Source organism: Apodemus sylvaticus, chromosome 21, assembly GCF_947179515.1.
Source record: "Apodemus sylvaticus chromosome 21, mApoSyl1.1, whole genome shotgun sequence".
Lineage (NCBI taxonomy): Eukaryota > Metazoa > Chordata > Mammalia > Rodentia > Muridae > Apodemus > Apodemus sylvaticus.
Genome location: NC_067492.1, coordinates 24,571,840 through 24,588,110, shown reverse-complemented (window position 1 = coordinate 24,588,110; position 16,271 = coordinate 24,571,840). Strand labels below are relative to the sequence as shown.

Here is a 16,271-nt window from a genome sequence, read left to right as displayed (position 1 = left end):
ATACATTCAATAAATTCTCAAATAACAGTGTGGACGTGTGAGCCCAAAAGTGCCTCCATCTTCTTTAACCCCTCACTGAGACTAGGCTCCTCCTTCCGTCCTTCTTTCATTCCTTCCTTCCATTATCTTCTCCCTATCTTTCCTCTCCATTTCTGTAATTCATAGACCTTCTTTAAATGGAGTGGATGCTTCAGGGACTGTTGGCTTTAGGTGATTGGCTGTGTCAAAATTCTGTGTCTACTCTTGGCAAGTCATGTTTTCTCATATTTAAATTGACAACAGAAAACTTGCTTTCCCTGAACCCTGTTGCCTTCATCAGTTCAGAATGCTATTCCCAAAAGATCATGAACTCTGAATTGCACAGAGGGAAAGCCTGCATAAGGGCATGCTCACTTTCCGTGGCCAGGCATATAGCAGGCAGGGCACTGCCGCTGGTGGAAGCAGCAGCAGGACCAATGTCTTTCATGACCACATTGTAAGCAGACCCTTGGTGGAGTTGACTTAGGCTGGCCCTGGGTGGAATGGGGCATTCAGGACCTCCCTGTTCTCTCTGCAGAGATGGGGCTGGCTTCAGGGCAGCTGCTAAGCTTGGGTTTGGAGCCTTCTGCTGCAGCTAAGCCTGTTGGAAAAGTTATCCACTTTCTCTCAGGCATTAAAGACTTTAAAAGCAATTTTCTCACCAGCTCCTGTATGAGTACATTTCAGAAGGTTTGTATACAGTTTATAGAAATTAGAAAATTACCTCAAATAAAACAAAGTATACCATGGGTTGATGTGTGTGGCCAGAAGGAAAAACAGAGAAGTTGTGACCTTACCTGACTGAAAAACACATGAAGGTATGGGAAAGGAATATTTTACAACAAGGAGGTACTCAAATTGATATTCCTGCAATCCCAGAAACAGCTCATGATGAAATTATGGATAGAATGATAGATGTTCCAAATACAATCCCAGGCTGTGACAATTGTCTAAATAAAGAATATCCCATGGATTGAGATTCCAAAATTATAAGGTAGGACCCTGTTGAAATACCAGTAGCCCTATACCTAAAGGGTTTGACAAGCCTGTGTGGGTAGAACAGTGGTCCTTAACTAAGGAAAAATTACAGGCACTTTAGTAGCTAGTATAAGAGTGGCTGTAGACTCAACATATTGAAGAGTCTACCAGTTCATGGAACTCCCCGGGTGGTCTTTATGCCCCACATTGCAGCACCAACTGCCATTCAGGCACTGCCTCTCTGCCAGTTATGTCACAATGGCCCTGATCATGACATATCGTGTACGTATGTGTGTATCCTGAGAGGCAAAGCAGGGTCTCTGTGTCTGTCTCTCTCTGTTTCTCTGTCTCTCTGTGTTTCTCTGTCTCTCTGTCTCTCTGTCTCTCTCTCTCTCTCTCTCTCTCTCTCTGTGTGTGTGTGTGTCTCTCTCTCTCACATACACACACACACACACACACACACACACACACACACACACACACACACCTGTCTATCTCTCATGCTCTCTATACTCACTCACTCCTTCCACAGAGCAGAACCTGAGTGTCTTCTTCATTTTAATTTCACTGTGGCCATGGCCATCATCAACAAGGGGTCTCTGAATGATGGTGCAGGGAGTAGCAGAGCACACGGGGATTTTGAGAGGAGGAAGGAAAAAGTGTGCTGTGTTGTGCCTGGGAAGCAGCCAGAGAGACACAAGGAAGTTCTGTAGTGCCATGCTGTAAAGTTCTGGATTATTATCTGGATAATAAAGATACTAATCCCTGATGACTAAGGATGTTGAATATTTCCTTAGGTGCTTGTCAGCCTTTCAGTATTCCTCAGTTGAGAATTCTTTGTTTAGCTCTGTATCCCAGTTTTAATAGTGTTATTTGGATCTCTGAAGTCTAACTTCTTGAGTTCTTTGTATATATTGGATATTAGCCCTCTATTGGATATAGGATTGGTAAAGATCTTTTCCCAATCTGTTGATTGCTGTTTTGTCCTATTGATGGTGTCCTTTGCCTTACAGAAGCTTTTCAGTTTTGTGAGGTCTCATTTGTCAAGTCTTGATCTTAGAGCATAAGCCATTGGTGATCTGTTTAGGAAATTTTCCCCTGGGCCCATGTGCTCCAGGTTCTTCCCCACTTTCTCTTCTGTTAGATCCAGTATAACTGGTTTTGTTTGGAGGTCCTTGATCCACTTGTACTTGAGCTTTGTACAAGGAGATAAAAACAGTTCAATTTGCATTCTTCTATATGCTGACTGTCAATTGAACCAGCACCATTTGTTGAAATTTTTCTTTTTCCACTGGATGGCTTTTAGTTCCTTGGTCAAAGATCAAGTTACCATAGGTGTGTGGGTTCATTTCTGGGTCTTCAATTCTATTCCATTATTCTACCTGCCTGTCTCTGTGCCAATACCATGCAATACCATGCTCTGTAGTATAGCTTGAGATCGGGGCTGGTTGTTCCCCCCAGAAGTTCTTTTATTATTGAAAATAGTTTTTGCTATCCTGTGTTTTTTGTTATTCCAGATGAATTTGCAAATTGCTCTTTCTAACTATGAAGAATTGAGTTGGAATTTTGATGAGGATTGCATTGAACCTGTAGATTGCTTTCAGCAATCCATGAGCATGGGAGATCTCTCCATCTTCTGACATCTTCAATTCCTTTCTTCAGGGTCTCGAAATTCTTGTCATACACTTCAATTCAATTCAAGCAATTCAAGCATTTCACTTGCTTGGTTAGAGTCACACCAGGTATTTTATATTATTTGTGACTATTGTGAGGGGTGTCATTCCTCTAAATTCTTTCTCAGCCTGTTTATCCTTTGGAGAGAGGAAGGCTAGAGGATTTTTTCAGGTTAATTTTAGGGAAATGCAAATCAAAACAACCCCGAGATTCCACCTCATACCAGTCAGAATGGCTAAAATTAAAAAAAAAATCAGGTGACAGCAGATGCTGGCAAGGATGTGGAGAAAGAGGAACATTCCTCCATTGTTAGTGGGATTGCAATCTGGTACAACCACTCTGGAAATCGGTCAGGTGGTTCCTCAGAAAATTAGACATAGTATTACCTGAGGACCCAGCTATACCACTCCTGGACATATACCCAAAAGATGCTCCAACATATAACAAGGACATATGCTCCACTATGTTCGTAGCAGCCTTATTTATAATAGCCAGAAGCTAGAAAGAACCCAGCTATCCTTCAACACAGGAATGGATACAGAAAATGTGGTACATTTACACAATGGTAAAATTTGCATTCTTCTACATTACAAAATGCGGTACATTTACTCCATTTCAGCTATTTAAAACTGTTTCAGTTATTAAAGACAATGACTTCATAAAATTCTTAGGCAAATGGATGGGACTAGAAAATATCATGCTGAGTGAAGTAACCCAATCTCAAAAGAACACACATGGTATGTACTCACTGATAAGTGGATATTAGCCCAAAAGCTCTGAATACCCAAGATACAATTCACAGGCCACATGAAGTTCAAGAAGAAGAAAAACCAAAGTGTTGATACTTCGGTCCATCTTAGAAGGGGCAACAAAATACACATAGGAGAAGATACAGAGTCAAAGTGTGGAGCAGAGACTGAGGGAAAGGCCATCCAGAGACTGCCCCACCTGTGGCTCCATCCCATAGACAGTTACAAAACCCAGACACTATTGTGAATGTCAACAAGTACTTGCTGGCAGAAACCTGATATAGCTGTCCACTGAGAGGCTCTGCCAGTGCCTGACAAATACAGAGCCAACCATGGGACTGAGCAGGGAGTCTCCAATGAAGGAGTTAGAGAAAGGACAGAAGATACTGAAGGGGTTTGCAGCCCCATAGAAGGAACAACAATATGAGCCAACCAGATCCCCCAGAGCTCCCAGGAACTAAACCACCAATCAAAGAATACACATGGAATGTCCCATGGCTCCAACCACATATGTAACAGAGAATAGCCTTGTCAGGCATCAATGGGAGGAGAGGCCCTTGGTCCTGTGAAGGCTCAATGCCCCAGTGTAGGGGAATGCCACAACGGGGAAAGGGGAGTGGGTAGATGGGTGGGGGAACATAGAAGCAGGGGTGTATGTGATAAGGGTTTTTTGGAGGGGAAACCAGAGAAGGGGATAACATTTGAAATGTAAATAAAGAAAATATCTAATAAAAATTTCAAAAAAATGAAGGCAATCATAATTTGGAGTCAAGGTCAATTCTCACTAAAGTGTCTAACACTGATCCCCACAAAACTTCCTCCAGAGAGTCAGGCTGGACTGGGTATGGGTTCCTGATCCTTCATTCATTGCTATATCCTGTCGGGGTTCTTTGCAATTCTGAAACTTCTATTTTTAGATTTGTATATCATCTTTATCATAGATTGACCCCAGTGTTGGAGCTATTACAGCCTCATTAAATACTGGTCATATGGATAAGAATGAGATTGAACAGGGTGTGGTAAGAGAACAAACTTTCCTCCAATTCGGATGACCTGAGTTCCGCCTTGAGATTGACACGGTGGAAGGAGAAGATGAACTTAACACAAATTCTCTGTTCACCTCCATATATAAACCATAGATGGCCTGAAAGCATCCACACACGCATATATCCCTGAGCACAATAAATGCAAACAATTAAAATTATTTGTTAAATAGATGAATAGCTATGAAGTTGATCTTGTCAGGAGCTGGTCACTAGAGGAGACACATCATTATAGTGGAGTGAATAGGGACTGTGAAATTTAAAAGCGCCAGAGTGTCAGTGTGTTTTGTTGAAACAAATGTGGCCTCATAGGGAGAGGGGTCCATGCAGATCCTAAGATAATTGTAGAAACCAGGGACCCTGGAAGCAGGCTCTGTAAACTGAGTATTTAAAGCACAGTAGTCTTTTATTATTATTATTATTATTATTATTATTATTATTACTAATGTTTCAATTTATTCAAAGCAATGCAGTTTCAAAACTTAAGTTACAGCAGTAAGGAAAAAAAACCACAATAGTCAGAAAAAACACATGATCAGTACTGCCTGTCCCTCCCTGTGTTTAATACTGTGATGGCTTTATTCAAAATACAGTTGCACAAAAGTATTAACTTCAAAGTCTCTAAGGACTTAACATAGTGTATACACATGCACAGTACAGAGAGGCTTAGAACAGAACCCAGAACTTCTACAGAATAGAGAACCCACCCTTGCTTATTTGCATGAAAATACCACCTACAAAGCTAAATAGGTCTTAATAGTTAATCTCGAGGCCCTAGGTATTGTTTTGTAATAGTGGGGCTGCTGCTTTTTCAACTTAAGAAATCTGACCTGGTATTTTAAAATAACAAGTATGAACTTATTTGTAGAGAAGCTAACAAAAGTTGCATGCCTGACTGAAATAAATGTGTAACGAGTTCAGTGCAAGTGCAGGGATCTCCAAAGGACTGTTTCCTTATTTCAGTAATTGGAACTCCCTAAGAATTCCCTTTGCAAACTATGCCAGGTTCAAAATAAATGCTTATTTTTAAAAATGAAATCTATATATTGACTTTTCATTAATCATCCATTGTGCAATCAAAATTAGAGTTCTTGAGTTTAAAAGCACAGGAGTCTTGAGGATGAATGTTACACTCAGACAAAGCTTCTGCCCTTGCCTGATTCTCCTGTGACATCTTGACTGTGACCTTCTCACAGAAACACTCTGGCTTCTGTTAGAGCTTTCAGGCCAGGCTTCCTGGTATCCCAGACAAGCTTCAGAATTCTTGCTGTGCCTTTCCAGGAGGCCAGAGAGGGAACAGAAACAGCAGAGGTGACTTTTTCCCTGCCTCCTGGCCATTGATTGGCTCCTATCATTTGTGACTAATCACTTCTCCTACAATGAGAACTTTGACCGACCACAACAAGTGGCCCGCCTACATCTTTTGATTTAAATTGCTGCCTGGGCAGAACTCACACATTCTTCTTCCTGTTTGTGAAACTTGGTCTTCTTAACAGCACAGACTCAGGCCTGAGAGCAGATCATGCCGTGGAACCATCTCCATACCTGGCTAAATGTTGTGGGTTTTGGGCTGCTGCTTCTTCTTATCCATGTGCAGGGTGAGGCTCACTAAATAAGCAATGGGGAGTGACTGGAGTCAGAAAATAACTGAGCTTGTAGGAGGGAGGGCATGGGGGCATGGAGAGATCTAATTGAAACCATAGATCAGACATTCTCAAACGGTAGGTCACAACCATAGGGAATAGCAATTTATTGAGTTGCTTGCTGGAGGGGTGGGGAAGTTCCCACACTCACAAGCCACAGATGAACTAGGGGCAGGGGCTGTATGGCTGGGTTCCCTTCTTCTGTGTCCTAGTAACAATGAGATGTAAAGCTCACAATCTGCTGGCAGCTGATTACAGAAAACTAATTCAGATGGCATCTCTCCACCAGGTCAAGACTCATCAGAGACCAGCCCCATCAGAAACACACATACAGGCCAAGTCCGAGGCAGCCTGGTTCACGTGAAGGACACTAAAGCTGGTGTCCACACCTTCCTGGGAATTCCCTTTGCCAAGCCTCCTGTAGGACCACTGCGCTTCAAACCTCCTCAGGACCCTGAACCATGGAGTGGTGTGAGAGATGGGACCTCACAGCCGGCCATGTAAGTTCTGGATCCAGAGGGTTTGAGGAACTGAGGGAGACTGTGCTCTGAGCTCCTGGCCTGCTAAACCGTCTCCCCCATTTCAGATACACAGCAGTTTTCTCTCTTTGTGGATGAGTTTCCCATGCATTTTCTGATGATTTAAGGCTAAGTAGAACAACTGGGCCAGGCTCCTGGGTCAGAACTTGGCACTTATAAGGCATAACATGGAGTTACTTTGGAGAGAAACAAAGATAAAATTGTTCACGCATTCCAATTCAGCAAAGTGTTCTCTACCACAATGGGGGCATCTCTAGGCATGAGTTAATGTAACCTATTAGGCAGCAAGCACCCTGAATCCAGGAGAATATACTTCAGGTCCTTGCATACAGCAGTGATGGATATTTGGTAACCTCATCCTCACTCTCATTGTGAAAACCTATAAAGCCATGTGCCATTGACCAGGGAACAAGTGTATGCAATTAATTCCCTATAGAGACACTGCAGACAAGAGCAGTTCCCTGAGAGTCTGCACACGTGACTACTCACTACTCTTTAGGGCAGCACTGTCCACTGAATCGTCGAGTAGCTGTGTGAGTCCAACACTCCAATATGGGGACCTTAGTTAGTTTTCTGTTGCTGTAATAAATTACTGGCAAAAGCAAGTTAGGGGAGAAAGCCACTTTTAGAGTCTCCAAATTACAATGGATCCTTTGGGGGGGAACACAATGAACCCAAAATACAGAAGCTGTTCACTCCACAGCTATGCCCAGTGTCTTAGTTAGGGTTTTACTGCTGTGAACAGACACCATGACCAAAGCAACTCTTCTAAGGACAACATTTAATTGGAGCTGGCTTACAAGTTCAGAGGTTCAGTCCATTATCATCAAAGTGGAAACAGGGCAGCCTCTAGGCAGACATGGTGCAGGAGGAGCTGAGAGTTCTACATCTTCATCTGAAGACTGCTTGCAGAATACTGAGTTCCAGACCGTCTAGAGTGAGGGTCTTATAGCCCACACCCACAGTGACACACCTACTCCAACAGGGCCACACTTACTAACAATGCCAGTCCCTGGGCTGATCATCTACCAGGAATAGACTAGAAAATGCTTGCATGCCTACTAATGCTTAGCTTGATTTTTCTCTTCTTATACAATTCCATGAACGACAAGTCACTACAGACAGCCAATCATTTCCATAGAGACACCTGCAACTCTCTCCCTCCTAAACTTAGAAAGATTAAAATCCAGGCCCCACCTAACTGCCTCCCTAGAAATCTGACTCTACCTTGGCTTTCATGGAGCCTGTGGCCTTTACCTTGGTTGGAAGGGACTTAGAGAGAGAATATGTGTTCACAGGCACCAGAAGAAGAAGCATCTGAGCGTGGCTGAAATAAAATCTTGACTCACATTGGGTTTTGAGATCCATTCATCTCTTGGAATATCTATTTGCTATTTCCAAAGGTGTCTGCAAAATCATGATATGCTGAATGAAGCAGGCATACCGGATATGAAAATGATCCTGTCTTCCCTCCCTATGTCTGAGGACTGCCTGTATCTCAACATCTACACACCAGCCCATGCCCGTGAGGGCTCTAACCTGCCTGTGAGTGTCAGGCTACATTCAGCTTGGGGAAAGGGTATTTTGTCAAGATGATTAGAAGGGACAGAACCAACCTGAGTTCCATCGCAGGGTGGTCACTGATGAAAGTCTTACCTTATTACTTGGGTCAAAGAAGGTCATCTCAGCCACACAATGCAGCTGAAACCTGGGTCTGGGGCACAGAGCACTGGAGCACCGAGCCATCAAAGGCTCCAGCTCTTTGATAAAACCAGAACTCATTCTACAACTTGTGCTCTGCAGGACCACTTAGAGGCTCAAGACCTCAAAATTAAGGTCACCCAAACTTACACATTTATGTTTCTATTGTGACAATGAGAGTTGATGATCCTTTCCATTTTTAATCTGGAGAGATATCCAGGAAGACACCCCTCTTTGTTCCACGGTGAAGAGCCTAAGTAGTGATGACATCACTCTGTACACAGAGCCATGGATTCAAACTGAGACACATGGTGGGAATGGGAGCTAGACATACACTAATGGGAATACTAGTGGCCCTGCCTGTGGCCAAGGCCCTGAAATCCTGAGGATTTTTATGTATTTGTGTAGCTACACAGAGGCACAGGAGTTGATGTTTTAGTAAGCAGACCAGAGAGCTTGGACAGGCTAGGAGCTTCCTGGCATCTCCCTTGACTTCTCCAGGTGATGGTGTGGATCCACGGAGGTGCACTGGTTATAGGAATGGCTTCCATGTGTGATGGATCTCTACTGGCAGTCAATGAGGACTTGGTGCTTGTCACTATTCAGTACCGTCTGGGTGTCCTGGGCTTTTTCAGGTAAAGGCCACAACTGGGCAATGGTAGCTACTGCTCAGAACCCCGACAACATTTTGATCCATGTCCCTTCTACTCCTCAGCACTGGAGATGAGCACGCCAGAGGCAACTGGGGATACTTGGACCAAGCAGCCGCCCTACGCTGGGTCCAGCAGAACATCGCCCACTTTGGTGGCGACCCTCACCGTGTCACTATTTTTGGCGAATCTGCAGGTGGTGCTAGTGTGTCTTCACTTGTTGTATCCCCCATGTCCCAAGGGCTCTTCCATGGAGCCATCATGGAGAGTGGAGTGGCGGTGCTTCCTGGCCTTATCTCTGACACCTCTGAGATGGTCCATACTGTAAGTGTCCTCAGCCCTGCTGCCTCAGCCTTTATACTCTGGTACTCTGGTGTTCTGTTCTGTGGAGAAATCAAGGACCATTGGAAATAACTTCTTTTGAATAATTGTTTTATTTTAATTTTTATTATCTTTAATCTATTTTTTGCAGTCCAGTCATTATCCCTCTCCCATTCTGCCCCCCAACAGTTCTTCATTCCACTCCTCCTCCCCTGTCTCCAAGACAATGTCCCTACACTTCCGCAGCCCCCTACACACCCCACAGGCCTCCCCATTCCCTGGGGCCTGAAGTCTCTCAAGGGTTAAGTGCATCTTCTCTCAATGAGACCAGACCAGGTGATCCTCCACTGTGTATGTGTCGGGGTCCTCAGAACAGCTACTGTGTGCTGCCTGGTTGCTGGCTCAGTACCCGAGAGATCTCAGGAGTCTGGGTTAGTTGAGACTGCTGGTCTTCCTATAGCTTCTTCCAGTTTTTCCCTAATTCAACCACAAGGACCCCCCAGTCTCTGACCATCGGTTGGGTGTATTTATCTGCTTTTGTCTTAGCTGCTTGTTGGGCCTCTCTTGGAGGGCCATTATGTCTGTAAGCACATCATAGCATCAGTAATAGTGTCAGGCCCACATAAGACCATCTGTAATAGTGTCTGGCCTTGGAGCCTCCCCTTGAGATGAGTCCCAATTTGGACCTGTCACTGGACCACCTTTCCTTCACTCTCTTTTCTGTCTTTGTCCCTGAAGTTGTTTTAGACAGGGACAATTTTAAGTCAGAGTTTTTGACTGTAGGATGGCAACCCCATTACTCCACTTGATGCCCTGTCTTTCTACTGGAGGTGAACTCTAAATGAGTTCCCTCTCCCACTGTAGGGCATTTCATCTAAGGTCCCTCCCTTTGAGTCTTGAGATTCTCCCACCTCCCAGGTCTCTGGTACATTCTAGAAGATCCCCCTACCTCCCACCTCCTGAGGTTGTATTTTTTATGCATTCTGCTGGCCCTCAGGGCTTCACTCCTGGTTCCCCCTCAATACATGATCATGTTCCCCTTTTCTCCTGCCCTTCCCCCTCCCCTCTCTCACCAAGTTCCCTCCCTCTCTCTGCCCTCTGGTTTCTTCTCCCTCCCTGGTAGGATTGAAACATTCTCACTTGGGTCCTATGGCTTGTTAACCTTTTTGAGTTCTGTGGATTATATCCTGGGTATTCTGAGCTTTTTTGGATGATACCCACTTATTAGTGAGTACATATTATGCATGCACTTTTGGGTCTAAGATAACTCACTCAGAATGATATTTTCTAATTCCATCCATTTGCCTGCAAAACTTATAATGTCCTCTTCTTAATAGCTGATTAGTATTCTATTGTGTAAATGAACCACGTTTTCTGTATCCATTCTTAAGTTGTAGGACATTTGGGTTGTTTCTAGCTTCTGGCTATCACAAATAAGGCCACTATGAACATGGTAGAGTATGTGCCCTTGTTGCATTGTGGAGCATCTTTTGGGTATATGCCCAGGAGTGGTCTAGCTGGGTCTTCAAGTAGATCTTTTGTCCAATTTTCTGAGGAAGCTCCAGAGTGGTTGTACCAGTTGACAATAATTTCTGAGAAACTCAGTGGTTATAATCTACTCACCTCTACTCCATACTGGATGAGTATGCTATCTGTCCACAAACTAGTCCTTGCAGTTTCTATCATTGGTAAAAATAAGTATGCATGCGCTTGGGAGCTGGTTCATTGGTTTTTAAAACTGCTTGGAGTGCAAGCCTGAGGCCATAGGTTCAAATCTTGAGAACACACAAAGGAGTGAAGACAGTAACACATGTCTATAATATTCATGTTACTCTGCTTAGGTGGGAGGCAGAGACAAGAGAATCCTTCCTTGTATGTTCACAGGCCAGCTCATTGGTGTAGGCATGCATAGAAAAGAAATCACCATGTCAAATAAGGGGGACAGTGAAGACTGGGACTTTGTCCTCTAACCTTCATGTACAAACCTTTAGACAATTACAGTTTCCCCAACACATGAAACACAGAAAAATAGGTAGAGAAAACAAAGTTACCTAAACATATGGAGGTAGAAAGAGTCCTATTTGCTGACTGTCACCTTTGAGCAATAGGAAAATGGAAACAATATGTATTTATTCCAATCCACACCACATACACTATAGCGTGGGAATTAGGCACAGCAGCATAGACTTGGATTGAGAACTCTTCTCCCTGCTTGTTCCCTTTGCAGACGGTGGCCAAGCTCTCTGGATGTGAGGCCATGGACTCAGAGGCCCTGGTGCACTGTCTGAGAGGCAAGAGTGAAACAGAGATTGTGGCTATTAACAAGGTTTGGAGAATTGTGTGTCTGGGAGAACCTGGTCTACATGATGTGGGATTCTGAACCAAATACCTCATCTTTATGCCTTAGTGTTCTTTCAGTTCTGTGTGTAAAATGAATATAAAGATATACTAATCTAAGTGAATATTCTCCCCAAGGATAAGTAGATCACCCTGAAACTAGTAAGAAACGAGAAAATGGTGGAGGTGACTCTGTGGACATCAGGCTATTTATTTCATTAACCTTCAGCATTGACCTCTAATGCCATTCAGGTCTTCAAGTTGATCCCCGCTGTGGTGGATGGGGAGTTCCTGCCCAGGCATCCCAAAGAGTTGTTAGCATCTGAGGATTTTCACCCGGTCCCCAGCATCATTGGTGTCAACAATGATGAGTACGGTTGGACCCTTCCTATGGTGAGGCACAGTTCCAATCCTCTGGGAGTCTGGAGAGCATATGAATGCTAAGCAATAGAAACATAACATATCTTTAATCCAAGTCAATCAGATTCCACACTTAAGACTGTCTTCTGCCTCCCAGGTCATGGGCTCTGCTCAGACAATAAAGGAAATAACCAAAGAGAACCTGCAGGCTGTTCTGAAAGATACAGCCACACAAATGGTGAGATACCTCTGGTCCTCTGCAAATAGAGGGGGTTCCTCATAGCTCCTTCTCAGATAGCACCTCTATTAATAAAAGTCAGTACATGTTCTGTGTGGGTCTTCAAACCTATACTCTATGTCATCCCAGGACCCATTCTCCCAAATAGCAAACATTGTTGCCCACTGAACCTATACTATGCCTAACCTCATTCTTCCTGATCTTCCTGGTGTAGATGCTGCCTCCAGAGTGTAGTGACCTGCTAATGGAAGAGTACATGGGGAACATTGAGGACCCAGATACCCTCCAAGCTCAGTTCAGAGAGATGATGGCAGACTTCACGTTCGTGATCCCGTCTCTCCAAGTAGCACATTTTCAACGTGAGTACATCTGTGACAAGGCTCATGGCAGCAGCTCAGAGATGGGGGTCATGAGTGAGTGCTGTGGAGTGGTGTGGTGTCCAGGTCTCCTCATGTCTAGTTTAAGAGAGTGAAATCTGGGTACAGAGGAGAAAATGGGTTGCTGATACTCTGTTGACCTATAAAAACCACTCATGGAAGGCCATGGGCACTGATTGGCCAAGGGCTTTTCCATAGCTAGTGCTCCAGCCTGGAGGCTCACTCTCCCATTTAACTTCCATGATTCTAGGTAACTTTTTATCAAGCTATCTTGTTACCAAATATTTAAAGAAAAACTTCAGGTGAGAGCCAACTAAGTCATGATTGGTCCCTATCCCCCAGGTCCCCATGCACCTGTCTACTTCTATGAGTTCCAACATGCACCCAGCTACTTCAAGGATGTCAGGCCACCCCACGTGAAGGCTGACCATGCTGATGAGGTTCCTTTCATCTTTGGGTCCTTCTTCTGGGGCATGAAACGTGAGTCTTTATTTCTTTTCTTAAACTGAACGAGGTCCCAGATGACTTCCTATAGAGACTTCTGAACTTCCAGTCCATGTTAGAAAACCTAGGTTATGAGAGAGGGGGAATAATCAAATGTGTACCATATCATAACCTCAAAACCATGCTCAGCTTAGAATCTGCACCCTTGCCAGTCTAGCCTGTAATGGAGGAGCTGACAGCACATTGGGGTAGGAATTGAATTAGAAATTTGCATGGATCTTGGATTCTCGATAATGAAGAAGGGAGGCAACACAGCCAACGGGTTGGGGTCAGACAGCAGTTGGCATGATGCGTGTGAAGAATGAGTTGGCAGTTGCATGAGGCGACATTTACTTTGTCTTTCTCATGACTCCAGTTGACCTCACTGAGGAGGAGAAGCTGCTGAGCAAGAGGATGATGAAATACTGGGCCAACTTTGCAAGACATGGGTGAGAACACACCTCTCAACCTTACATGTGTGGGTCCCTATCTAGGGCTTGCTTTTGGATGGTGGCCTTCTAGCATGCATGAATCTACCTTCGCATGATAGTGTCTTTTCTACATAATAGCACATTTATACAATATTTTGATTTTTTTAGGTATCAGATACTTGTCATCTCATGGTGACCTAGCTGGTGGGGCTAGAATGCTGTGGTACTGTTCCTTAGATCTCAGCTCTTAGAGGTAACATGAGACAGGTCAGGCAGTCTCCCCCACATGAAGCAGAAACTCATGAGTGTCACTTGAATGCACATATCAGGTTACCCGTCCCAGCAGACCCCTTAACCAGTGTCCTAATTGTTCCACTGCCCTGCCCTGAAACATAGGATTGGGCTTTGGATGAGTGTAACAGCATTGTTCTCTGCTGGGTGGCATATCCACAGGAACCCCAACAGCGAGGGTCTACCCTACTGGCCTGTGATGGACCAAGATGAGCAGTACCTGCAGCTGAACACCCAGCCTGCTGTGGGCCGAGCCCTGAAGGCCAGAAGGCTGCAGTTCTGGACCAAGACTCTGCCCCAGAAGATCCAGGAGCTAAAAAGGACTCAGAAAAACCATGCAGAGCTGTAGTGTTCGGTATCAGGAAAGGAGTGTAGGAGTGAGGGAAGGTGGGGTCATTCTGAGGTTCAATATCTATTTTTTTTTTGTTCCAGTAGACACAGAATCATTTCTAATCCCAGTATTTTCCATTTCAGACATGTTTGAGAAATGCTCTGTGGGGCTGGAGAGATGGCTTAGCAGTTAAGAGCACTGACTGCTCTTCCGAAGGTCCTGAGTTCAAATCCCAGCAACCACATGGTGGCTCACAAGGATCTGTAATGCAATCTGACGCCCTTTTCTGGTGTGTCTGAAGACAGCTACAGTGTACTTATATATAATAAATAAATAAGCCTTAAAAAAAAAGAAACCCTCTGTGTGTGTCTTATTCTTCTGGGAAAACTTTTATTGGACTCAGTAATGAAAGTTCCCATAGTAGGGTGGATGTGTGAGTGCTAAGTACCCAGATCGTCTTTAATCCTTCACTGAAATTAGGCTCCTTCTTCCTTCCTTCCTTTGGTCCTTCCTTACTTCCTTTGTTCTTTCCTTTCTTCCTTCCTTCCTTCCTTTTTTCCTTTTATTCCTCCTTCCTTCCTTTCGTCCATTATCTTCTCCCCATCCTCGCTCTCCTCTTCTCCAAGTCCCAGACCCTCTTCAAATGAAGCAGATGCTCTGGGACTGTAGACTACAGAAGATTAGCTACATCAAAATCCTGTATCTTCTCTTTGCAAGTTTATGCTCTCTCATATTTATAACTGACAACAGGAAGCCTGATTTCTCTAAGCCCAATTGCCTTGAAAATGCCGTTCCCAAAAGATCATAAGCGACAAATTGTCCTCGTGCCATCAGTCCCTCAAATGTTTGAAGGCTGAGATAAAAGGATTTCATAAGCCTGAGGCAAGATAACAAGACCCACATCTCTGAAAAGAAACAAAAACCATAACTTCAGTAACTTACAACAACAGTAACAAATGTACCATCTTATAGATTGGGGAATTCGGGATCAAGATGCACACAAATTTGCTGTGTAGTGGGAAACAGTTCTCCGGGAAATCAGTCTCAAGGATTACTTCTTGTGCCCTCTCCTGGAGGAATGCATAAACAAAACCATTGTAAGGATAATATTAAGTCCCTGCTGACTTGAACTGGGGGCAGGGAAGACTTTCCTGTCTGTGAGACTGACCACTTAGGATGTTTCCATTGTATATGAACAACATTGGTTGAAGTTCCTTCTTCCAGCTCCGTATATACACACTAAACTGGGTGTCAGTTATGTTTGAGACTTTTAATAATTATCTCATTTTTAGTAGCTTGAGTGTGGATTGTTTTCATGATTCTAGAGATTCATCTTATGACATGAGTGTGTTGGGCAATGGATCCACACATAAACCCTCAGACTACTGTGGGTTGTTTAGACGAAATTGAATTCATCTCTTTTAGGCACCTGGTTTTGTAAGTCTGAGAAAATTCTCAAGGCATGCACCTGCCACCAAATCAGATTTAGAACGTGCTCCCTCGCTTCCCATAGGGTTTCCCTCAGGTCCTTCAGATGCCATTAACTACCTTTAACTGTTTTTCAGAGTAAACATGACATTACTTTATCTTACTATATTAGGACTTGTCTCTAATCCAACATAAATAACATGTTTTGTGACCGGTTAGGTCACTTCACATAATGTTTGTTTCCTTTTATTGTGGAATGCCATCTAAGTGTGAACACAACACATTTTATCCACTTACCAGACTATACACAGCTGTTGTCCTTGTTTATTACCTTTTTTTTTTTTGAGACACAGTTTCTATGTAGCCCAGGAGAGGCCTGAACACATAATCTCACTGCCTCAGCTTCCTCAGTGGGTGAATCACAGATTGAATTATAGGATTATAGGGGCACACATCCTTTGTTTGGATTTCAATAAGCTGTATGGAAATTATCACACATGATTTTATGTGATCTCATGTGTTCTATTGTTGGCTTTACAATCTAGAGCAGACTTGCTATGTCATGAGACACACGTGTTAAACATCTACAGAAGTTGTAAGGTTAGGGATAGAGCCGTAGTAGACAGCTTGCCCTACGTGTACAAAGCCCTGAGCACCATAAAAAGTAAAAGAAAGTCAG

At 43.8% G+C, this 16,271-nt stretch overlaps 1 protein-coding gene across 2 annotated transcripts; it reads left to right on the top strand.

The window, feature by feature from the left end:
• The first annotated feature begins 5,912 nt into the window (after positions 1–5,912).
• On the top strand, positions 5,913–14,519 carry LOC127671909 (acylcarnitine hydrolase). 2 transcript variants are annotated; one of them, XM_052167013.1, is made up of 13 exons: positions 5,913–6,060; positions 6,395–6,605; positions 8,048–8,189; positions 8,847–8,980; positions 9,061–9,319; positions 11,544–11,642; positions 11,906–12,046; positions 12,171–12,251; positions 12,466–12,610; positions 12,971–13,108; positions 13,488–13,560; positions 13,996–14,188; positions 14,308–14,519. In XM_052167013.1, the coding sequence occupies exons 1-12, from the start codon at positions 5,985–5,987 to the stop codon at positions 14,180–14,182; spliced, it is 1,686 nt and encodes a 561-aa protein (XP_052022973.1). In that variant the 5' UTR covers positions 5,913–5,984; the 3' UTR covers positions 14,183–14,188; positions 14,308–14,519. The 2 variants fall into 2 exon arrangements, with proteins under 2 accessions (XP_052022973.1, XP_052022972.1); XM_052167012.1 differs by having other exon boundaries at positions 13,996–14,220.
• The last annotated feature ends 1,752 nt before the right edge of the window (positions 14,520–16,271 follow it).